We start from the raw sequence: 25,597 nt of genomic DNA, 5'->3' as shown, positions 1-25,597 counted from the left end.
AGGTTGATGTGCACAAACGTGCGGTGATGGAGCGTTGCTGAAGTCACCTGACAACAAGCAAAATAACCACGGACACTGGAAAGTGGGCGTGTCCACTTTAATCAAAGAGTGGCAGTGGGAGTGTCTCCCTTCTGTTCAAGCATGTCCTGGCAGGAGCGCTATACTTACCTGAACGCTGATTCCTGCTCCTCCCACTGACTCATGTGCTTTTTCAGACTTTTAGCCGTCCTGTAATTTGGATCATTTTCATCTCAACAACGTCACACGTCACCGATTCTGGTAAACTTGACCTGAGCAGACCTGTGTGTCCGAGCTGAGCCCGCTGTCACGGCAACAACAAGCAAACAACAGCGGGTCAGGTGGTTCAGTGTGCACACTCAGTGATTCACTGTGTTTCAGAGTGGCTGCTTTTAGACAAGACACCAAATTAAGTAAATTGGCGTGTCCAAACCACTCCCTCTCTCAGCAGCGCACAAACACACAAACAGCTGTCAGACTGCCGTAATCTCCTTATCCCGTTTGGGCCTTATTCGGCTCTTTTCTCTGCGTGTCTCAGTCAAGTCATAATGATTATTATCATTATTACCATTATGCCATGTCTGTGTCTCAGCTAAAGCCTGTACTTTCCATTTGACAAGCAGGTTTTTTAGCAACACCCTGCTTTGCACATTTCGTGTGTTCTTTTGTGGAACGTAGCAACTACAGCGAGCACCCAGGCGCCACGTTGGGCCCAAAACACTGAGACGTGCGACAGGAACGCCACCGCGCTCTCTTCCACTAGGGCTGGGGGAAAAATGGATACTGTGTAGCATGGTGATAGTTTGTTTGCTAATAATGTATGGATACAGGGACAGCAGAAATGGATACTTTGTTACAAAAAGGTTTTTGTGCTCTGACTTCAGAGCATGTTGATCCTTTTTCTGAGCAAGAATCCTGACATTCCTTCACTGTCCAAATGTGTTTAATAAACATGACAGTTTACTTATTTTAATTTAAGACATGTTTTATTTTCATTTTAATTTACTTTCAAATTCTTCAGTTGCTGAAGGGGCTGCATAGTTTTCATAAACTGCATAGTTCAGAATAGCTATAATTGTACCAGATGGTTGATTCAGTTAAGTTGGACTAGACTGTAATACAAACCGTTCAGTTTGTCAACAATCAAACTGAAATGAGAGAAAGACTGAGTGTGAGACTTTGATATTAGAGAAAATGATGATTGATAAAGTTTACCTTTATGTACAGAATCTGAATATCGCAAAATATTTTTAAGTATTGTGATAATATCGTATCGTGGATGTATGGTGAGTCCCACCTCTATCTTCCACACAGATTTTCCTTAACCGTACGTGGATCCGCAGCATTAAACTCCTCCCACCTACACTGTGAGGTGTTAGTGCAGCTGCACAGAAACATTTCTATCCTCAGCCTCGGTGAACGTGTGCAGTGTTTCACAAACAGCATGCGATCCTGCACGGCTGGTTGCAACACTCGTCTGATACCGGCTGATAAAGTCTCTGACTTGGACAAAGAGCACTTATCCCTCCAGCGTGTCCCCCGTGTGGGACAGCATCAATGCATTTGCTCTTTGAGTCCATGCAAAGCTGCACACTTTGCATAAATTGCGTTCTGTGATTTCATCCAGTGTTTGTCACTAGTCTGGACTGATGAAGCGTTCTGGTCCCAGAGCAGCAGTCTTGTTTTGCATTTGGCTAGAGTAGCATCACTGGTAGCATGGAGCAATATCTCAATGCTACAGGTTAGTGCAGCTCCTCCATCAGTGCCTGTCATGCAAGAGGCTTTGTTGCATCTCCCAGCAGAGTCTGACGAGTATGGAGGAGATCCTAGAGGGCAGGGCCGTAGAAGATCCTTAACCCATCAGCAGGACCGGCATCTGCTCCTTTTGCAAGGACAAACAGCGTGCCCACAGCCCACTGCTGTGAATGTCCAAACAATCAGAAGCAGACTTTATGGAGTGGGCTGAAGGCCCAGCATCCACAGGCGGGCCCTGTGCTGAGCCGACTAACACTTCCTCAGGATACCAGAGCTTAGCAGCCTGTGCTTTAACAGAGCAGGTTCATCCCTGGACGATGAACTGAGACCACCTTGGCCTAAATCCAGCAGAACGCCTCATCATTTCGCTGCAGGGCGTCCTGGGCGTGTCCTGGTGCACAACAGAGCAGCCTCTCGTGGTCAGAGTGTGCAGGCAGTAGGCCGTCATGATAATGTCGTTTCAAACACTGGACACCATTTTTGAGGGAACAGAGAAAACTGACCCAACAACAAGAGCAGTAACAGCAAAGAAGAAGAAGAAGAAGAAGAGTTAACGTTCAACTGTAAGTTTGATTTAACAAAATCATTATTCAACATTAAGAGATTTGATTCATTTTACAAATTATTCCAATAAAACACATTTTCACAAAGGGTCCAAACAAACAACACGATACCATCGCCTACATAATGTGATTATCACAGAAGAGCAAACATGAGACAGAGAGACGAGTCAGAAAATAAACCAAAGCAGAGGAAGTGCATGTCAGCTGACGTGGACACAAATATGAGGCTTTAATCATTCGACGATCAGCCGTGAATCACAGCCTCACAGCAACGTGTGACTCTCTATATAACACCACACAGAGGGGCGGTGCAGACCACCCAGTGCTATCTATAGTGCACAGTATACTACAGAGCATTCATCTTCAAAGGGTTTAACCCACTCGTGGAGCTTTTTCAGCATCGTGTGCAGCAGCGTTTGTGCAGCTACGCCCACTGCAGGGGGGAGGGAGGGGCGCCACAGTGTGTTCCCCACCTCGCTAACATACAGCTGTGTGTACCTTAGCTAGTGCACATGCACATCACATACAGGTGACTTTACTGTGGGAGCAGTGGCCACACAGTCAGCAGACTGGAGCTCAAACAGCAGTGGAACAGAGTGAGCTCAGGTGAAGCTCTGCAACACTTCACGCTTTTGAGGGGCAGCTGTAAACATGGCAGCTGGTTTATTCACGGACTGGACTATGAACAGGGTGATGGGCGAAACGCAGGACCGTGTCAAGGTGTGCTGTAGCTGTGTGACCCGACTGATCAGAGGTTATTCACTTTCCTTTGAAACCTCGAGCAGCGTTTTCAGGACGCCAGCTCAGCATGATGTAAGCTTTCTTTGGCAAAACGCAGGTTTAGACAATCGCTGATTGTCATTTACAGGAAACTGCTGTCTGCGCATCATTTAATGACATCAACATGTTTACTTTTCTAACAAACATCATTACGATGCTGGGAAAACAGCCTAATAAGTACGTTGCTATTACAACAACAATGTGGTCATCTGGTACAGAGCATCTACCTGACTAAGTAGCTTTGGTGGGAGGCAGCAGGTGAGTGTTGTGACTGAGTGATCAGGGAGCATACACAGTGCCCACCCTCCATCACGTCACTCAGCCCAGCATCAATAAACAGACAAATAAGCCATGTGATCTACAGATGTCTTTTAATGGGACGGGTATTAATCTGTAACACTGACATCACTCCCAATCATAACACTCATTAGGGACACATGTCAGGCTCACCAATGATGTTTTTCATCCCAATTCATAATTAAGCAGCTGAGGTCACCTCCATGAGCTCGGGCTGCCACAAACCATTCGTCTGATAGTCGACTGCTCAGATTAGTTTTGTAATTACTCGACTGATCAGATCATCGTCCACTGGACGTAAAACGCAGCAGCATCTGCTCTTATATAACTATCATCAGCTCACAGCTGGAAGTGTTTAAGGTGCTAACTAAAAATAAAGACAAGATGGTAGTTTATTAAACTTTAATGAGATTTGCAGATTGTCTCGGTGAAGTTTAATAAACTCAGCTGCTCCTTCATATCTAAACTACAACAGGACACTGGAGTAAACTCTCAGCATCTCACACTTCTGATAATCAGTTTTCTGCTTGACGTTTATTCAGCTGTGTGAAAACTTTAATCTCAGCCAAACAGATTTACTCAGGAACAAACAAAACACAAAGACAAACAGTAACATTTTTAAGTTATCTAAACCAGCGGTCTCCAACCCCCGGGCCTCGGCCCGGTACCAGTCTGTGAGTCGTTTGGTACCGGTCCGCGAGAGTTGAGGCTCAGGAGTGAAATGTTTGGTTTTCAGAGGTTTTATTGGTTTTCAGCGTTATTTTGTTATCGTTTTTATCGTTTACTCGGTTTTCCTGGGTCTTTTCACGTGTGTTATGAATAAATCTTCTTTTTTTCAGTACTGGTACTAGTTTTATTTTGTTGTATTTATCCGCGACACCTTAAAGGCCGGTCCGTGAAAATAATGTCGGGAATAAACCGGTCCGTGGCGCTAAAAAGGTTGGAGACCGCTGACCTAAGTGACTTATATACAGTGTTTAACCGGAGTAGAGAAAGACGGCGGGGGGTTGAAAGCGATGTGCGGGAGTTCGCTGTTCTCCCCGGTGTTCATCCTACCGTAACATAAATTTATAATCATGTCTATCAATGCTACCTTACGTGGTTCATGCTTCCATCATACATATCCAGAGGTAGGACGTTCTGATGGCCAAATCACACCATCACAACGTGCTGCCAGCACACAGTCATCTAATGTTAACACACAATCATGGAGGGGAAACACAGCTGTTTGATTAGAAGCTGTTACATGGTTTTGCATTTGTATGCTAGAATGCTTCGTTCTGTAGTTTACAGAAGTTTAGAAGCACTAAATCAAGAAAGATGACTTCAACTGAGACTCCAAATTGGAGTATTTTTGCAAAAACACATGTTAGCTTGAAAGGTTTGACGACAGCTTAAGGAAAACAAGAATCAACTGTAATAAAGAAGTAAGACGTTTAATAATAACCTTTTTTCGCACGCACGAGATCGGGGTAGGGTCAAATAATAGGCGTGTCCTATTAAAAGCAGAAACATGGCTGTTTTGAGTTGTGCGCATGCGCAGTAACAACAAGTAGGACGGCTTGATAGGTGGTTGTTTTGTCAGAACACCGGCTCCAGTGAGCCTCGAGCTCCCGGTCAGCTGTCGAGCTGGTGGGTAACAGACGTCTCTGAAAACGTCACCTTTACAAATATGTGATGTCTCGATAAACCGAGCAGGTATTTGAAGCTTGCACAGCCACATTCTCCTGAAAATATCTGAAAAGTTTATTTTGTGACCCAGAAAAAGTAATAAGAGTAATATTAAACCTGAGTAGCGGCCGCCACTGTTGGAAACTGGAATTGGCGAGAAGGGTCTGGCTGCAGCCACTGTGGAGCGCCATATTGCGACCTCCACAGTAGCCGGAAACACGTCCTCTGCATGGATACAGTGGAAACCTTACAAGTGGATCGTAAAGGTCGGGAGTCTTTCATATATGAATTTGCTGTCAGTAATTTCATAATTGTAGGAATCGTCTAGTTTGCTCACACTGGTCATGCTGGCACTCTGTTTGTGTTATAATAGCGCTCATTTTTAAATGTTGTTTTATCGTGCTTCATGGGAGAGAAACACAGACATGTTTACTGGCCCTGGTTTAAGTAAGAGAGCAGGACTTAACTGGAACCTATCTGTACATTTCAGCATGAGTATCTGTACTTTGTACTCCCTACATTTTCAAATCAGGGTCTATTTGAAAATGTAGGGACGCAAGATTACTTTAAACTGCTTCTTTATTGCCCAGATTTGAGTTAGCCTTTGTTAAACTGTCTGTTATTTGTCAATAGACACGTATGTATCTCTACATGCTAAGTGTAACGTGTTATTTCTGCTAAAACCTGAACTCAAATGTGTATATGGTGTTTATCTGTTTTGGATGCACATGTCAATTTGAATTCTGCCTCCAAGCCAGAATTGCAGGAATGCACCACGTGTTGGCTGTTTCACTGCCCTCTGTGCTCTCAGCCCTGCTGTCAGGGCAAAGATCGAGCAGCAGATAAATGGACAAATTCACAATGCTTTGCCTTTCAAAGGTCTGTTGGTATTAAATATACCTCATAGTTAAAGTTATAAATATGCACTTTATTGTCATGTCAGCATTCTTCAACGTCAACTCAGCCACCACTATCAGGACGGCTCTCCGCTGCACTCTCCGAGGAGCCCCGCCTCCCGAGGAGCCCCGCCTCCCCAGGAGCCCAGCCACTTCAAGGCTCACGTGATGAGGAGGCATTCAAACAGGTCAATAGATGTTTGCCTGGCCTGTCATCTGCAGTGTTTGTGTAGAGGGACTTCTTCCTCTTTGTTTTTCAGTTTGCAGAGGACTTGGAGCTCGTTTTAAAAGCATGGGGGGGGGGGGGGGGGGGGGGGTTGTTTGTTTTGTTTTTTAATTCTGATTTTCCAATAAGGCTGTTTGATGGCTTACTGCGCTGCAACGGACCAAAAGAATGACACAGGTTTGAAGGGTCCAGTAGTTTGTGCATGGCACTGCAGCACAAATATGTGTTTGCAAGATAGACTGGAACAAAATGATGATGCATTAAATATTGCACAGGCTGCAGTGAATTTCTGTTGATGCACTGTTGAGCTTTGAGTTTCCCAGTCAAACGTAGCTTTGAAGCATCTGCTAAAACACTTTTACTCTTGTAGATTTCACAACAAGAACAAAATATTAACTCTCAAAAAATAATTCAAAGCTGCAGCTGCAGCACAAACAGCAACAAACACTGTAAACGTGTCCTGGAGTTTCTGCAGCTGCAGAAAGTGCTGCTGCTGTAAGTCAGACTAACAGCTTCCAGATCATTTAAATTTTTGGAAAGATGGTAGGAAGGGCATCACTGCTCACAATCTCCCAGATCCTGGAATACAAGCCTCTGTCCCATGAAAACCACTTCACAGCAGTAAGAGTCCACTAAAACCTACAAATGAAGAGTGATCCTGGAAGAAATGGGGCGCACACTAGTGACCTCAACAATTGCAAGACAGCCTTGTCCTCGATGCTTATATGAAAATAAATAAATACAAAGATTCATGAAACCATCAGGACTTTATCACCTTTTATCTGAAACGTCACTGGTAACATATACGACCTAACTGGCATTTAAAGAGTAAAAACAGAATGTAGATCAAATTTTGATGAAAGGAACTGGAGCTACTTTAAAGTCGGTAAAAGTAGAAATGTTTTAATAAGTAAGTAAGTGAGGTTTATTTATTTAGCGCTTTTCGTAGACAGGCAGTCACAAAGCGCTGCACACAAAGGTTCAAATAAAGAAAACATTAAGTAATAAAATAATATAAACAATGCAAATTCAAAACAATCCAGAAGTGTTGATTAACAGAAGTTTAAATAATGAAGTTTTAACTGCTTTTTAAAGAATCCACAGAGTCAACCAAACGTAACTGTGGTGGTAAACTGTGCCACAGACTGAAAGGCTCCGCCCCCTTTCGTCATCAGTCGGGGAGCAACCAACAAACTCTGAGCCTGTGAGCGCAGACAACGAGCAGCAGAGTGTTTTATAAGAAGCTGGGATAAATAATCTGGGGCCATTTAGTGCTCTGTGTGTTAAAACAAGAGTTTATCATCTATTGGAGCCAGTGTGAAGAATATGAAATAGTGATGTGAGTTAGTAGCCTGGCCGCTGCATTTTGTATGGCCTGGAGGCGAGAAAGAGATGATTTATCCAAGCTGGTGAACGGGGCATTACAATAATCGAAGCACGATGACACAAATGCATGAACAGTTTTTGTAATTCAGCTGAAATCATATGTCGGAGTCACAAAATGCTATAAAATATACATTTTACAGCATTTTGTGAACATGCACATTTTTGGCAACGAACAAGCTGAGAGAGTTTCATATTTTTGCTCTCCTTGAACAGAAATAACAGTGCACAATAATCAATGATGTTAATCTATTAGATGTCCCAGACTCCACTATGAATAATACAGCGGTCCCTCGTTTATCGCGGCAGGTGAAACCATGAAGTAGCCAACTTTAGTTTTTACAATGATTACAGATGTTTAAAGGCTGTAAAAGCCGTCACTACAAACTTTATACACTTTTCTCAGACAGGCAGGAACATTTCACACTTTTCTCTCTTGTTTAAACTCTCAAAGTTCAAACCGTTGTAGAAAAGTAAGTCCAGTGTTACAGAATGAAACCAAAGGGAGAAAACAAACATGCAGCACGTCAGAGTCACGCTGCTAACCATCGAAGATTTATGTGAATTTGACGAGCTGAACGCACTCTGTGCTGTACAGGAGACACAACAGTGACCCACAGCAATCAGAACACAACGCTCTGTAAAAGTCTGCAAACAGCGAGTCTGCGAAAGGTGAACCATTATAGCGAGGGACCGCTGTGCAGTAGTTTCCAGTAGCACTGCTGATATATGAAATGGTGAGTTTTGAGGTTGTCTTCAAACACGTGCATTGAACCAGAAAAAGGTGTTTGAAGGATTAAATGTAAAAAGTAATGACTATTTTATATTTATGGAAAAACCTTTATGCAGAAAAAGTAGCAAAGAAACAAAAACATGACACACGGACACTTTGGCCACGAACGAGCTGAAGGGATGTTAGTGTGTTAAAACACTCAGAACCAAGTTTATTTCTCAGCAGCATCAATAGCAACAAAAACACAATTTAGTTTTCGCTGTCAGAGTCGATTTAACTGAAGTCACGTGTTACTGTGTCCAGCTGCTGTGGAGGTCACAATATGGCGCTCCCCAGCGGCTGCAGCCAGGTGCTCTTGGACTTGGCAGGGCCACGCTATGAATTCTGGGATAGGTTGGGCAACGAAGGACACACCCCACCCATCCTTCAAATCTGGGGAAATTAAGGACGCATTTGGAGGAGTCTTTGAATTTGGACCGGCTCCGTCGCGTCGCTGTCACATAATCGGCCTCCAAATGCAGCCTCAGAATTTGGACACAGCTACGATACCGGAGCTGCTTCTTCTTCTTCGGGGTTTAACGGCAGCTGGCATCCTTGTACATGCAGTGCTGCCACCTTCAGTTTCAGTCCGTTACTACACTCTTAAATCCTACTACTTATTCCTGCGTCTTTTGGGATCTTACAAAGCTTCAAATGAGTCGTCGACGATTTTGATGGTCGACGATTTTGATGGTCGACGAATCGTGGCGGCCCTACCATGAGCGATACATGATTACTGACCTGTGCTAGCTACAATAAGCAGCTAACTGGCCTAATCAAACTGAAGAACGTGGTTCAGCACAACCAAACACGTGAGCCGACCAGAGTCTGGATCATCTTAAAACTGTGATCAAGGTAAACGTGTCATTGTTACATTTACACATGAACAGAAACATGTTTCTTCTGTGTAAGCAGAATAAAATGTGTGAAAGTTCAGACGTGATCAGCTTCACACCACCTCTGAACTCCATCTGGATGCCTCGCATCGTGAAACACCGGACAGATGTGACAGTTCACTCCATCTGTACGCTGACTCTCTGTGCTCACAGTCAAATATGTGCGTGAGCTTAAAACAGGCGTTGGTCCTCAGGTTTGAAATGATATTTGAATTCACTCGCTTCACTCCTGCTGCTGATTAAAAACCAATAGCACTCAGCCGTGTACGCAGGATCAATGGTCCTTTGGCAGCTGCGGCCATGTTTGGTGCAAAGCAGCAGTGGAAGCGGTGACACGGTTTGCTGTTTGGGTTTCTAACATCACATTTGGGACAGAAATAGTTCCTTCAAGTGGTTAAAGTCGCTTCTGTCAAAGTAAGATGAAAGATGAGGGAAGCGCACTGTGCTCGTCACGTTGTTTAGTATTGCTTTAAGTTTAAGTATGCAGCGCAGTGACACGACCAGTCATTACATGATGAATACAGGCCTCTGATAACTGGTTTGAAGACTTTCTAAGATGATTTCAGGCCTTAAATTTTGGTCATTTTGTGGCTCCTGCTGCTGTATTTTTGCAAAGACACATAATTAAGCAATAATGTAGGCCGAAGTGTCGTCATATAAAACGATTGGAGGTGAAGAACTGTGATGCTGTTTGTATCCTGGGCTTTCATGTGCTCAGCTGAATGCAGCTGAAGCTGTGTGCAAACAAACAAAGCTACTGCATGAAGACAGACGTGTGCGTTTCCATCACACGCCCATCGTTGCTTCGTTTGGGAAACCTAACTGCTCCTGCACATGAAACCTGGGCTAACGTCAACCTGCAGTCAGACACTCAGGCTTCGTGCTTCCCACTGTGGACTCCTGAAGGGGCTGCTGGGCTCCCACTCAGCAATGATGTGCGCTGCTTCCTTCACTCACAAACAAAGACACAGACGCACAGCTGCTGCAAACAGGCACAGGGCCGTGAGCAGCAGCGTGTTTAGTGAACAACACATTTATCGTAAAATCAACACTGACGTTGGTTTAAATGCTGCTGATATGTAGGAACATCAGTTATTATCACCCAGATTTAAAAACTAGACTCAGACCTGCAATAGAAACGTGTTCAGGAGCAGCGCGTGGAGAAACCACTGACATCAGGAGGCAGCGACGCCGGCTCGCCGTAACGTGCAGCCGAGTCGGTTTACACGGCGTGAAGACCAAGAGGCGGCGCCGTCACTGAGACGCTGAGCTGTTCCTATCCTGTGACCAGCACTCAAACCTTCACAGAGCTGGTGGAGTCCCTCATCAACAAACTGAGTGTGACCCATGTTCACAGCAGAGATGGCGCCATACCACCACTCTGCCCGATACGACATCATACGTTTGATATCTGCTGATACAGATATGAATCTGATAAAGTCCATTTTGTAATCAATAAAACTGTTTACAGCTTCCTGCAAGTTCAAACTCAAATTTACAAAACAAAACACTAAAGTTAAAAACACAAAAGGTTTCAGTTCAGCGACATCTTTGTATTTAAACCTTTAGCACAGCTTTCAGTCTAAGTGCTTCAAGTAATATTTAAAGTAAATTAAAATGTAATTTAATGCAGATTTCAGAAACTCTTTGTTCTGGGAAAAAGGAGCGCAAACTAATGTTCATATTCAACAACCTGTGGAGCTCTTACACAGAAACATCCAGAGTGGATCAGGATGGATCAGGATGGATCAGGATGGATGTCGGAGCCGTTACCATCATGTTTAACCTCAGACTGGAGTTTCTGTCATTTCTATAATAAACTTAACACAAGGATGAAAAAAGTGTTTTTCATGTTTCGTTTTGGGAACCCTGAAACTGTTCAGCCTGTAACAGTTTTTTCCTGTAACAGTAAATCGTGAGTCTGTCCATCGTTCGGTCACACGTCGCGCAGACGTCCCAGCTCCATGTGCCGGCTCTGAAGCTCCACAAACATTCACAGAGGAAGTCTCTGGGACGGCTTCCTCCGAGGTGCCGTGTCACGTAGTGCGGCTCCAGATGCTTTCAGCGTCCAGCCCGCCGACAGGTCGCGCACTTTACAGCCGCTCTGTCACGTGACGCGTGCTGCTCCGACGCGCTGAGGTCACGAGCCGGGTTACGCCATGTCGCAGGTTTTGTGAGGTGCTTTTGTGACATTTGATGGATCAGGTTACATTTCTCACTTCTCCCCGATATCCGATCCAGCACTTTAGGTCAGGATCAGACCGATGCCGCATATCGGATCAGTAATCGGATTACTCGATGGAATAATCGATAGATTACTCGATTACTAAAGTAATCAGTAGCTGCAGTAAAGATATTTTCTGAATGTGTTTGGGATAGAGAATACTGGACTCCACTGATCGTTATTTTCAGGATCAATCAATCAATCAATCAATCAATCAGCCTAACTGAATGTAAGTAAGGCAGTAACTGGGCAGCACTACTCTGTGTGACCACACCTCCCAGTCTGTGCCCAGCTATCCCAGCAAACACACTGAGCTGGAGGCCAGTTTTCATGATCTTTAAATCCTGTGGAGATACAGAAATTCTTTCATTGCTGCCTAATCTGCATCATTATAGCTGCATTGATAACATTCTTTACAGCATTATTCTATCTAATAATATTTCTCACAGTATTGATGCATTAAAGTTGAAGATGTTCATTTGAGGATCCTTCCATTATGTTAACAGAAGTATTTCATACACAGTGCATAGTCTTTGTGCTCATTAAGAGTTGTTGCTCAGTCTGCAGAAGCGCGACGTCTTCACAATCTATTGTGTTAGAGACTAGAGCATAGAAGGATAACTGCATGCATGCTTACAATACATATAACACATATACTCTAGGAATGTGTTTAAACTCATTCAGCTTCTAACTGTATTTTAGTCAATAATTAGCCCCAGAGGTCCTGAAGGCTTGAAGTTTATTACCTTGTATGGAAGGTGTTATAGAAAAGAGAAGTTCTGTGTCTGTTTGTAGCCATTAAAGATGTACAAGATGTACCATTAACTGTAACTGATGTCTTTAACCTATTTTAATCTGTGATTGACGCCATGGGGGGGCGTATACCCCACTGCTTTATAAGTGTTCTCAACATGTTTTCTTTTTTTGAACATCAGTATTTATGAATTGTTGGGTTTGGATGTTCAGCTGTGGCACTAATATAAACGTGTAACACGCGTGGTCTTACACTGAAATGATAACACAACAGTTTCCAGCACAAAGCAAAGACAGCAACAGCTCTGATAAGTAAGACTAGAGAAGGTGAAAGAAACAGGAAGTCGATGTGATTTCCTGTGAGGCCATCAGTGACTGTGTGTGCATGCGTACCTTCGATAGACGGGGCCTGGTCCTGAGCAGCATACAGCATCTCTTTGAAAGCCTGCAGACAGTAAAAACACCAGATCAGTCACCTGTACAAACATATATCCTATCATCAGGTCAATGAGAGTGATTCCACAGCAGCAGCCTATCACAGTGCTGTGTGACCATCAGGTGTTCAGACCTGCTGTAAACAACCTGCAGCCCATCCTGGTGCATCCTCCTGCAGTCACAGAGCGCAGTCTGTTATTTCTTTTATTGATCTGTTCTTTAGCTCTTCATCCAGCCTTTAATAAAGCAGCCTGCTTCATACTGTGGGGCCGTGTACGCTGTGCTTTGTCCCCACTGTGGACAGGACGAGGAGTCACCCAGTCTCAGTGAGCTTCAGCAGGACAGTCGCCCCCTTTCATCAGCGCTTGCTCCAGGGTTAGATAGTAGAGTGGTCAGTTAGTCAGAATGCCAGCAGGGCACCGGCTCACAATGAGCTCACTGTGTGGCAGCCTGGCCTGCTGGGCAGCAGTGAAGCAGGACGAACGACGGCCCACGCAGTCAGGCCTGTGCTGCGCTGCAGCGCTGGAACAAACTAATCACAGAGTAGGACATCGATAAGAAGAAACTCTTCAATGCCCAATAAAACCTGCAGGCTCTGATGTTTCTGCAACAACACACAGAGGACACACACTACACTGCATGATGCATGAAACAACCCCACTGTTACTGAACAGGTGAGCTATAACCAGGGAAAGAACTGGGTCAATACAGAAGCGGAGCTCAAAAACAGCTCCGATGCCAGGACTCCTTCATCCTGGAAAACCATCAGCGGCTCTAACACGGCTCAGGCACCTCCTTTATCTTCATGACACATTTCCAGAAAGGATCCACGTTCAGCCCTGACTGATGTTGGGATCAGCTATCACACCTCTCTGATCTCTTTAACCAGGTCCAGGCTAAATGTAGAAAACGTTCGATGAAGAGCTGAAATAGCTCACGCCCCCACGTCTTCCTCACAGACAGAGTTGATACCAACATCTGAGTGATGGTGAAGAATGGCAGAAGCAGTGCTATCAATACTGCAGCAAGAAGGGCCAGTGCAGTACATACTGGTCCTACTGGTTGTGTCTCATGTGTCATCTGCAGGGTTTACCTGCCTCGGCCTCGGTGACCTTTAGCCTGTTTTGCTGCTCTGTAACTAATGAAAGTGGCGGCTGCTGTTATCGAACATCACCCTGACACAACGCGCCCGCCTGCGATCAGCGTAAAGCGCTCTGAGCCATAGCTGCAAAGCGCTTTCCCACACTGGTCCTGCGCCCACAGCGTGTGTGACAGTAAGATGCTGGTGGTCACAGGAGGCTGGCTCAGCATGTGGTCAGGAGCGAGTTTCCAAAGCACAACGCACAGCTCAACAGGAACAAGGGCAGCTGTGCTTATCCCCGCAGATTACCCTACTTCTGTTCTTTCTCCTTCGCTGCCGCCTCGCTCTCTCGCAGCTTGCGGCGATCACCACGGGCATACCTTTGACCCACACCAGCTGACCACAAATCTCCAACTGTGAGTTTCTCTGCAGCGCTCCTTTCTTTACACTCTGCTGGCGTCTTTTCCTCGCTGGCTGTTGGAAATCTTGCTCCTTTCCCTAATCTCCTTCCCCTCGCTCTTTTCTCCAACCCTGCCCACCAGCACAAACACTTAGTTGACACCAAACTGTCAGCAGGATTATGAGTCATAACTGGATTATTGCTCACATGTGTGTCATGTAAAAACCCAGATCTCTCGGTTGTTCCTCATTTTTCTGTCCCAGCTCCACAGCGCAGACGAGATATGAAGCTCTGCTCTTTAGTGGAGCCTGAAAGATGCTGTGGCAGAATCTAAAGAGCGCTCCCGGGGCTGCTGACAGGTGAGGTTTGTTGTTGCAGGGCAGTGACATCACCGCTGACGCACGAGTGATGCAAGCTAAAAGCTAAAGCAGCATTAACGTCTGACTGAGCAGTTCTTTGTGTTTTCAGCCGTAGTCAGGAAACAGCGTTGCTGACTGTGACAGCAGACAATGCCTCCATGTGTTGGTCGCAGTGACCTTTAATGTAATTAGCTTCATCAGAGGGCTTCAATAAGGATTTCATTTTCTTTTATGGTTTGTACATCGAAATAACCTTCGTATCTGATTACATCATCCTATTTGATCAACGTGGAAACAACGAGCTGTCACAGAAGTCACAGCAAGTTTACTGATTTCTTTGCACACCATGAACTAACGTGCACCTTTTTCATTGCAGTGGTTTTTCTTTCACATTGGGCCACAAATACATCCGCAATCACTAATGTTCACACGTTGCACCTCGACTAGACCAGCAACAAGCATCTGGAGAATCGGCCACTCTCCTGGCAGAGGGCATTTAAATCGTCGACAGTCTGATATCATCACAAGTTAATCTCAGGTGTCACCACTTTACTGAGGTCTGCAGGAAACCCTGAGAGGAGAAGAGACGAGTTAGTGCTTCCTGGCCTGTTCCTAACAGGGTGAAGCCTGCCATGAACTACAAACTGCTGGAACACCAGCGTTCAATAAGTTACTGAAGCCAGTTTGACATCACCGTGGACCCAGAGGGTTTATGGTCAGAGGAGACACAGGTTGGTTGGAAGGCGTTCGAACTGTCAGGCATCTGGGCTGTTTCCAGAAAACGGAGAGAACAATGAAGGACTACCTTTCAATTCTTCAGCTAGACAGTTGAAAGCAGGACACAAATGTGTGTTTGAACAGAAGAATGAACCCAAACGCACATCTGGGTTTGGGATGGTTAAAGCATGCTAGCATGCTAGCATCTGAAACAGCCTATCAAACGGCCCGACTTTAGCTCGAGTGAAAATGTTCCGACTACGCTTAAACGTTAGCTCCACACCAGGAAACCAAACTATTTAAACGAACTACGCCACATCTGCCAAGAACAGCGCCCAGCTACCCAGCCTGAATTACTCCAGATGCTGTTGATGGCGACCAAAACATCTGGACTGTGCACTGATGCAAGTGCAGAGATGGTTAGTCAGTAACATACACCAGATGGTCAACAGTTTGTTTTTAAAAAAGGATGAAACAACTTTAACAGCACTGTGTCACATTTGTCTGACCAGCTTCACGTTGACTTCACCTGTACAGAAGATGCTGTCGAACCTTTTCACAGATCCATATGCTTCATATGAGCAGAGCAGGCCAGTGTCTGCAGCTTTAATTTAACTCAGCATACAAACAACAACAACGTGCATCACTGCACAGACATCAGGAGCAGGGCCAGCAGATCAGGGCTATCAACAGTCTAAGAATCATTTGCTCAGAGGCTGCAAAGCATTGTGGGAGACAGAGACACACTGACAAATTTTACACAGACGCCAAAGTTGAATATGACAAGACGCACGCGGGGAAGTTTCATCTGAAGGCGAGGATCAGGCATCAGCCAGTGCTCCCAGTGCTCCCAGTGCTCCCAGCATCATCAGCAGTAAATCATTTTACATGCACATATTTACTCAGTCTTTCCAACACTGGTGTTTCTACATGTATGATCTGGCTACAGACACGAGGGTGATGACGCTGAAGCCTTTATTTCTGTTCCCTTTAATCTCCACAATTGCCATGTTCCCAGTGTTCCCAGTGTTCCCAGTGTTCTTCTGTGGGTTCTTGAAATGTTCTTGAAAGTCAGCAGTCATCACTACGAGTCAGTGCACGTTGATTATAGTGATGAGCTGTTCGTGAACGAGCCGACCTCAGTCAGGAAGAGCTGAAGATTCAGCTGCTCAGCATCCAATGTGGCCAATCACACGGAGAGACAGACTGGGATCATACCATTATGTGAAAAGTGGGTAGATGATCCAAAGACAGCGAGAGACAACACAAATGTTCATCAGAGGGTCGACAACAACAATGAAGTCACCTGTTCCCCTGACCCTGGATCAGCACCAGAGTTCAGTTTGATGACGAGCTGGGAGAGATGACTTTGGACTCGTTGTTATAAAGCACTATTCTACTCTCACGCTCACAGCTCTTTATACAACATGCTCACTCACTCACACAAGCACCTTTTAGTGCTTCCTAGCTAACCTCTGATCAGTAGATGCTCTCCCCCCTGTAGCAAACTTTGGTTCAGGCTTCAAATAGTAAATGGTCTGGTTCTTATGTAGCGCTTTTCTACTCTTCTGAGCACTCAAAGCGCTTTCACACCCATTCACACAAGCACATTGATCTAAGTGCTTTCTAAGTAAGAAAGTAACATTCACACACATTCATACTCCAATGGATGCATCAGAGAGCAATTTAGGGTTAATATCTTGCCCAAGGATATTTGGCAGACTGGGGGAAGCCAGGAATCGAACCACCAACCTTCCGATCAGTAGACCTGCTCTACCACCTGAGCTACAGCCACCCTGTAGCAACATGTATGTTCTCCTCATTTGTGGTAAATCCATAAAAAGAAGTCTTTAATGAAAAAAGTAGAATAAGAAAACTGCTCTCCAACTTACAAACATTCATATTTGCTGATTCAGGCTAAAATAGAGGCATCAGACACCAGCTGACGGGAGCTGGTTCATCAGTGACCTGAGAGGTCAACGACTCCCAAACAGAGCCCAACTAAACACGAGGCTGAGCAGAAAATACCAACATGGAAGTGTAAAAACTGCAAACTCTGAAAGCCACTCGGTCCAAAATTAAGTCAGACTGTCAGCGTCAGCAGGACAAATAACATGTTTACAGCTCAGTACATCAGCTGGCCACGTCGCTGCTATTCTATTTTAAACTGTAGTGATGGTGAATTTGTGCAAAGCTCCTCCAGAGTTGATGGTGTGCTGGCACGGACCTTGGTCTTCGGTTCACCTCACAGACTTTCAATAGGATTCACGTAATTGCTTTGTGCAGGCAGTCATTAAAGTCTGGACTTCTGAAGCTAGCTCTTCACAGGGAGTGACGTGTGATTGTGTTCGTTTGGGTGTTTGAAGACGAGCAACAACAGACACACTTATCTTCTTTATCGGAATATATTCAAATCTACAAAATCAGACTGAGGGCAGGTAGTTTGACACAACACCGTCGACAGGTGATGTTAAGTGTGTCTGGTATACTTTTGAGTCTGTTTTCTAAAAGCTTAAATTGCCTGTGTTTTATCAGCAGGAGATAATGTAACAGAATAACAGAAAACACCAAAGGGCCATTTTCACAGAGGGGTGGGCGTCTCAGTTATGAATGATTTCCTGTCCTGCTGCACCAACCATCACAAACTTTGCATCCTGGAGCTGGACGCTTAGAAACCTTCATTAAAACGAGCTCAGCTTCACACTGGTGCACGTTTGGATTCCCAGCAGCTCGCCCACCAGACTCTTTGCTCTACAAGTACATGTAAGCCTACGTACTCAAGATGACTCAGCTTAATAAGACCCTGTGGTCTTAAGTTAGTTTACTGTACACCGCCCAGTTTAGTTCAGACATGCCGTGGTTCAGTGTGAGTACAGTAGAAACCAATCAGCTTTTAATTGTAGCAACATTAGTGGAAACATGCTACAATGTTACCTCCAAGTCGTATCCCAGAGTGTGGAAAAATAACTTTAATGAGGCCTGTCACCATGCAGAAAGCCTCCTCTCAATGTCCTCTGACTAACACAGCGCCTGGAGTAAAACCCTCATTTCACTGTCAGCTTCTCTTTTCCTCACCTGAAACCAGCTAGCATCAGCAAACCAACTTCCCATGAAGTGCTGCAGCTCAGTTTCCACTTCTGCTGCACAGCCTGAGCTGCAGTGCTGTGCTGCAAAAATGCAGTCAATGACAAACAGGCACATAAGCTACGGCAGCTCATCCATACCACTGACAAACACAGAGCCACATGCACATGTCAGCACCATACCAACACTGGGTCTATGACAGGGGTGTCCAGCTCCAGGCCTCGAGGGTGTCCTGCAGGTTTAGATGTGTCCTTGGACCAAAACAGCTGATTTAAAGGCTAAATTAGGTCCTCAACATGTCCTGAAGTTCTGCAGAGGCCTGGTAACGAACTAATCATGTGACTCAGGTGTGTTGACCCAGGTGAGATCTAAACCTGCAGGACGCTGGGCCTCGAGGCCTGGAGTTGCCCACCTGCTCTATGAGCATGCTGGGTTAGATCCTTCCATCTCTGACTGTTACCAGGATGTCCTGCAGCAGCACCCACACATTTCAGGACAATGCACACACAGGTCTTTGTGGATCACCAGCACATTCACACACTGCTGACCAGCACTCAGGTCTGTAAGCTGTGTTTGTTCCCAACCAATGAGCACTTCACAGCTGCAGGGTGCACGCATCCACAGATGTTGATCAGTTCATCAATAGCAGATGCAGATACTTGTGCAGCAAACAGGTGCTTGCACCACAGCAGGACGAAGCCCAAAACAATCCCCATTTAACGAGCGCTGTAATGTGGAAGCTGATGAAAGGGCTTCGTCTGAATGAACGTCAGTCTTCCAGCCTAAAGACATGCATGGTTCTTGCATCGATGCTCATTAGCTCAGTATCAAGCAGTGCTGCAACAGTTTATTCTGCAGGATCGATACTGGTTCTTCATTTGGAGAAAAACCAGCAACACCAGTTTACCAGGAATGTGCAAATATTCAAACATCAGCTGGCAGAGGTGCGTTTGACAACTCGGATGTCTGAGACCAGGCCAGTGCCTGTCGCCATTATAGAAGCGGTGTGACATCACACCCACTCTGTACGCGGCCTCGCCTGCAGCTGTAGTACAGGTTTGATGTTTCACTGAACTTCTACATGTTTCTATGATCGAGTTAAGACGTTAGTCTGGCTGCAGCTGCAGAAACACCACGTCTGCAGCATCACCAGCTCCTGACACAGCAGCAGCTTATTTGCTGTTTATGAGCGTTAGAAAAGATTTGAAAGATCTATTTGTGCTTTTGAGCCATACAAACAAACAATGAGAAGAAACAACTGACCTGGTTTCATTGTTATTACACCAGATCAGCTGGTAACTAAACGAGCCGACCAGTCCCATCTTTCTCTTTTCTTACCCACTCGCTTCTCCTGTTTCTGTCTGGTTCATTATCCTGACCTCCGTCCTCCAACACACACAAACATCTCAACTGTTAGAGCTCCAGCCATGTAGTCATGCAGCAGGGTTTGTAGTCAATGAGCCCGTTGAGTCATACGGATGACCAGCAGGCGTTTTGATTCGTACAGCGCCTGTCTGAGTCTGGCACTTTCCCTCTGCAGGTTTACATGGAGCCAGCATGTCAACAGAGTTTGACCCTGGATTAGTATTGTTATTACTGCTACATTTCTCACGCTCTGATGATAAAACTTCAGTAAAAAACACAAGTTGCACAGTGTTGGAATGTCAGCAGTGCTGGGAAAACTGCAATCATGCTGAAAACCGCCGACACAGAAGGTAACTGCCTTTGTTTTAGCAGACATCATGTCAGCTCAGTTCATGGGCCTCTGCTGCTCTGACAGAAAACACCGCACACATGTAACGGCCCTGAACCCCACGGCTCTGCAAACGTCACAGGCCCGGGTCCCACAGCTTCACAGGACTAAAACTAACACGGCCCGGGGCCAGATTTACAGCTGGGTGGAACAACAAGCTCCATCTGCTCTGTGTCCAAACACCGCTGGGGCAGGAAGAAAGCCTCTGAACCTTCGGAGGAAATAAGTAACAAATACACGGCCATTGTTTGAAATACTCGTCATTCCCTCGCATAGCAAAGATATATCAGATTTGGCGTTTTCAAACAAAGGTTATATGAACAAGATGGGAGAGAAGCCAGAAGTGAATTCCACAACAGCTTTTATCCAGCCATGCAGATTTTATGTCAGCGAGACCAAGAAATTCAAGGTCACTGAATAATACTGCTCTGAGTGCCAGCAGGTAACTGTAACTGCACTGTAACCATGCATTACATGCATGCACCTGCAGACTGATTAATCCCACATGTATGCAGCTGTGCAGAAGATAAAATAGTGCTGCTGTGACACCGTTTATAGTTACAAAGTCATAAACTCCTATCTGTGGGTGAAAACTGCTGGGCGGGCATGTGACCAGCCTCTGAGTGTGTCAGACACACAGATGTACGTGCAGTCCAGCCAAACAGACACGTTCTGCTGATGGCGTCAACAACACTGTTAAAGCTGTGGCCCAACATCATCTCCATCTGCCTCCTGATACGTCCCTGTCCACGCTAAATTTGTCTCTGTAGTCAGACAACTTCCTGTTACCTGGATTATTAGCACACATACACGCTACAACTAAGGGTGCTCCTAGATGTCTGTCCATGTCTACGTCTGCGCTTCTGTCTGCGCTTCTGTCCACATCTGCGCATCTGTCTGCACATCTGTCCACATCTGCGCTTCTGTCTGCGCTTCTGTCCACATCTGCGCATCTGTCTGCGCATCTGTCCACGTCTGCGCTTCTGTCCACGTCTGCGCATCTGTCCACGTCTGCGTTCTGTCCACGTCTGCGCTTCTGTCCACGTCTGCGCTTCTGTCTATGACTGCGCATCTGTCCACGTCTGCGTTCTGTCCACGTCTGCGCATCTGTCTACGTCTGCGCTTCTGTCTGCGCTTCTGTCCACGTCTGCGCATCTGTCCACGTCTGCGTTCTGTCCACGTCTGCGCTTCTGTCCACGTCTGCGCTTCTGTCCACATCTGCGCTTCTGTCTATGACTGCGCATCTGTCTACGTCTGCGCTTCTGTCTATGTCTGCGCATCTGTCCACGTCTGCGCTTCTGTCCACGTCTGCACATCTGTCCACGTCTGCACATCTGTCCACATCTGCGCTTCTGTCTATGACTGCGCATCTGTCTACGTCTGCGCTTCTGTCTACGTCTGCGCTTCTGTCTATGTCTGCGCATCTGTCCACGTCTGCACATCTGTCCACGTCTGCGCTTCTGTCCACATCTGAGCTTCTGTCCACGTCTGCGCTTCTGTCCACATCTGAGCCTCTGTCCACATCTGCGCTTCTGTCTATGACTGCGCATCTGTCCACGTCTGCGCTTCTGTCTATGTCTGCGCATCTGTCCACGTCTGCGCATCTGTCTACGTCTGCGCATCTGTCCCCGTCTGCGCTTCTGTCTATGACTGCGCATCTGTCTACGTCTGCGCTTCTGTCTACGTCTGCGCTTCTGTCTATGTCTGCGCATCTGTCCACGTCTGCGCATCTGTCCACGTCTGCACATCTGTCCACGTCTGCGCTTCTGTCCACATCTGAGCTTCTGTCCACGTCTGCGCTTCTGTCCACATCTGAGCCTCTGTCCACATCTGCGCTTCTGTCTATGACTGCGCATCTGTCCACGTCTGCGCTTCTGTCTACGTCTGCGCTTCTGTCTATGTCTGCGCATCTGTCCACGTCTGCGCATCTGTCTACGTCTGCGCATCTGTCCCCGTCTGCGCTTCTGTCTATGACTGCGCATCTGTCCACGTCTCCGCTTCTGTCTATGTCTGCGCATCTGTCCACGTCTGCGCATCTGTCTACGTCTGCGCATCTGTCCCCGTCTGCGCTTCTGTCTATGACTGCGCATCTGTCTACGTCTGCGCATCTGTCCACGTCTGTGCTTCTGTCCTATGTGCACATGTTTGCGTGTCTGTGCAGCTCGCCACCATCAACACTCCTTGCTGATGGACACTCCCATCAGACTAACCTGACCGGCTTGTCTCCAAGTCAGCAACTCTCTGTTTCAGCTGAGGCTGTTTGTTTTGTGATTACAGGTATTTCTCAGTGCCTGGAGCTGCCGAGCTGTGCCAACCTAATGTGAATTTTAAAAAGCTACAAGGCTGATAAAACACCGAACAAGGCTGCTAATACCATTTCTAACTTCTGGAAAAGGTATTTGGCTCCAAGCTAAATGTGAATGTCACACAAAAGGAACACCAGATTAAAACAACGTGTCGCGAGTGCCGAGGAGATGACTGATGGCTTCTGACTTCAAGCCAGAATCTCAGCTCCAGCTCACACAGACTGAGAGATACAGAGATGCAGATTTGACCCAATCAGTGCTTCAGCTAAACAAACGAGTATGTAAAGAAGCTCCTACTCATCCTGATGGGTCCAGTTTTGTCATGCTAGCAAATTCAGTGACACTGACTAAAGCCTGTGCAGCTGTAGCAGTCTGTGACTGTGAGCAGTGCAAATGCTGTCACCAAAAAGGCCGACACCGCTGCTCACAGCTACGAGAGGAAACCTGAAGACAGGAACACGACACTGAAGTCCAGCCACAACAAGGTGGTGTACAACACTTCTCGATGCAACTTTATAGCTTATGTCCACACATACATATTGACAGAGGCTGTAACAGCAGATGATATTTGATGCATGTGTTTTTATTGGCCTGTTGCAACTGGACTCAACCACTTCAATACACACTGATTGCATGTGAACGCAGAGGTCCAGGATTATCGTGGTCTGTGCCTGCCGCTTCAAGACTCTACACTAACTTTGGGGCTTCACGGTGCAAGATTTGGTTGTAAGTTGACAAAAGGTTTCTTTCTGCTCATATCTGGAGCTAACAAATTATCAGAACTTTGCCAAAAATGAATAAGTAAACACGTTAGAGCCTGAGGCTCTGCACAAACATCACTCGACCTATATTATTAATCCACTGCTGGGGTTTGAAGGCCATAAACTTATTGTTCTAAACAGGAACTCTTGTTGGTGCAAGTGGGAACACGGGAACTCTGAGGACAACAACGGTTTTATTTCAGTTAGTTCACAAAGTGAAAAGAAAGCAGAAAACAAACACTGGCAGTGACTATGAGCCGTTATCTGTAATACAGCCAATTCAGCGTGAAAAACCAACACAGGGCCTACACGAGTCCCCGATGCTCGGCTGGGTCTCACTGACATTTCCTCCGCTGGTATTTGGATGACGGTGCTGAAGAGCTTTGTCTGGTTCAGAGTGCTCACAGCAACCTTGACGAGCACAGCATGCGGTCAGTTGCAGGGTGAGAGGCTGCAGTGTTGTTCATGTATGTTATTGTTTACACTGACAGACCCTCGTGCAAATTAGGCTCCAGCAGAGATCAATGGCATTGATCGCTCAAAGGTCGACCTGAGCCCCTCTTCCCTGACAGACACCGGGGTTAACGGGCAAAGATTAACGGGCTCGACAAATGATGACTCAGCCGAAACGGTTTGTCTCCTAAACACATCTGGGAGGACACGCGCGTGCACGCCAGCACACGGGACGCGGCTCAAACCTGCAGAGCAACAACACAAATCTAGCTAGCCTAGTTTGCCCGGCTAACGCTAACGACCTGCTGCTGCTTGTATTGAAGCACATCCGCTGAAGGAGCCCTGTGTGTTTTCCCTGTTAAAGGACGACGGCCATGTTTAAATAAGATTTCTAAAATGAAGTAACCGGTTGTGTAGTTAGCCAGTGTGCTAACTAGCTGCTAGTACAGGTTTAACGTGAAGCTAACTCACCTCATACTGGATGTACTGCTTCCTCCACTCCGGGGTGATGTGCGCTGACAGATGCTCTGTGAATTTCATGTCGGCCGCGGAGTCAGTCTTCCTCTCCTACCGTTACTGTAGCCGGGAGGCAGCGGGAGGCTTTCGCTGCTTATACAGCGACTCTCATCCAAAGATTATGCTCAGAGGTGCCCTTTTGTCTTTACGGGTAACCTAGCTAACTACCGGCACAGCATTTCTGCGGTCTCAAACACACTCGACGAAGAGTTTGCGGAGCGGCATCTCAGCTAAAGATAAAAACCGTAATTCTGTTTTTATCGCTGTTTCTGGAGGACAGGCCAACAGTGTCGGCGTTAGCTGGGTCTTCCTATGTGTTTTTCCTCTCCTGCTCTCTCGCTGTCGTTCATCCTCTACCTCTCTCCACCTCCCGTCTCCCGCTGCGTTCGCGTGCAGTGGGAAATATAATAACGGGCCGAAGATCGGCGAAGGTAAAGTAGTGGTGGGTGTAACGAGGTGTGGCTTTCTGCGTGAGATGTCACCAGATGTGGGGAGTAAACTGGTCGTTGTCAAGCTTAATGGTGAGGTAATGAGCTGGCTTAGAGAGGACTCGGCGTCATAATGTCGTCACATTTAAATTTATCAAACGAGGCCAACGCAGGAATGCCATAAATGTCACATTTTTAATGGCAGGCTTCCAGTTGTAGTCATAGCTGAAGTCGTCCCTGCTCTTTGATACCAGTAATGATTTTCTTATAGTGTCAATCACTATTTTTATTCTTCCTGAAAACAGCGTTACGTTTACTCTGGAAACGAAGGTGCCCATTAGAGTTAAAGAGGAGACTCCAGGGTGTGCTTGTTATGCATTTGTAATAGACACGTAGGAAGCCAGTGTGCATGTAGCATCCTGTTTCACAGGATGATCACACTACTTTCACAACTTGAGGATTCCTAATGGCAATGGTGATGGTGATGATGTCACCAATGGGTGACATCATCACCATCACCAATAGGTGACATCATCATCATGTCTATGTTTCATATATAATCCACATTTTGTTTTGATTAAAATGTCCTACAAGCCCTCATCTGTGTATCTTAAAGCTAAAAGCACAAGTTATTTTACTGTCAGTGAGACTTTACCAGCATAAATAAAGGATAGTCACTTTGGCAAAAGCTGATTGCAGCTTCTACTTTGTGAATGTTCTTTCTGGCTTAAAAGGACTTGACATCATGCGTGAGAGATATGTTCGACCTATTATTGACAGAGACAACAAATGATTTATAACAGTTTAAATTCCTGCCATCTGAAAAAGCTTTTGATTCTGTTAGATGGGAGTTTTTATATCGGGTTTTAATAACCAGGTTATTAGTTGTTTGAGGTGCTTATATAATTATCCTTCTGCCAGGATAAAGGTTAATGGGGACGTCTCAGATTTAGTTCTTCTTAAAAGAGGATGTAGACGGGGCTGTCCTCTTAGCCCTGCTCTATTTGCACTGTTTATTGAACCATTGCTATTCGACAATGCGAGGAAGTTACAGGAGTTACCATTAACGG

The 25,597-nt window shown here is 45.8% G+C and overlaps 2 protein-coding genes and 1 long non-coding RNA gene across 6 annotated transcripts in view; 1 reads left to right on the top strand and 2 right to left on the bottom strand.

Annotated features, from left to right (window-relative positions):
• Positions 1 to 5,434, top strand: part of LOC146498569 (uncharacterized) — a 242,972-nt gene extending 237,538 nt beyond the window's left edge. Inside the window, exon 7 of the transcript XR_014870542.1 lies at positions 5,131 to 5,434. The gene's annotated coding sequence lies outside the window, so the exon portion shown is untranslated. The remainder of the gene's footprint in view (positions 1 to 5,130) is intronic.
• Positions 1 to 24,510, bottom strand: part of LOC146498567 (solute carrier family 53 member 1) — a 42,268-nt gene extending 17,758 nt beyond the window's left edge. For 2 of the 4 annotated variants that reach the window (XM_085140026.1, XM_085140027.1), the window contains exons 1-2: positions 24,055 to 24,510; positions 12,628 to 12,679 (exon numbers count right to left, since the gene is read on the bottom strand). In XM_085140026.1, coding sequence (XP_084996152.1) covers positions 12,628 to 12,679; positions 24,055 to 24,123 — 121 coding nt within the window. In that variant the 5' untranslated portion in view covers positions 24,124 to 24,510. The other 2 variants (XM_085140029.1, XM_085140028.1) reach the window with 2 other exon arrangements.
• On the bottom strand, positions 17,628 to 21,126 carry LOC146498568 (uncharacterized). The gene is made up of 2 exons (XR_014870559.1): positions 21,007 to 21,126; positions 17,628 to 20,918 (listed from the first exon to the last, which is right to left on the bottom strand). It is a non-coding gene; the product is annotated as an uncharacterized LOC146498568 (long non-coding RNA).
• Positions 24,511 to 25,597: the final 1,087 nt, after the last annotated feature.

Source organism: Neolamprologus multifasciatus, chromosome 18 (assembly GCF_963576455.1).
Source record: "Neolamprologus multifasciatus chromosome 18, fNeoMul1.2, whole genome shotgun sequence".
Classification (NCBI taxonomy): domain Eukaryota; kingdom Metazoa; phylum Chordata; class Actinopteri; order Cichliformes; family Cichlidae; genus Neolamprologus; species Neolamprologus multifasciatus.
Note: the sequence above shows the minus strand (reverse complement) of the source record. Positions and strands in the feature narration are given on the sequence as shown.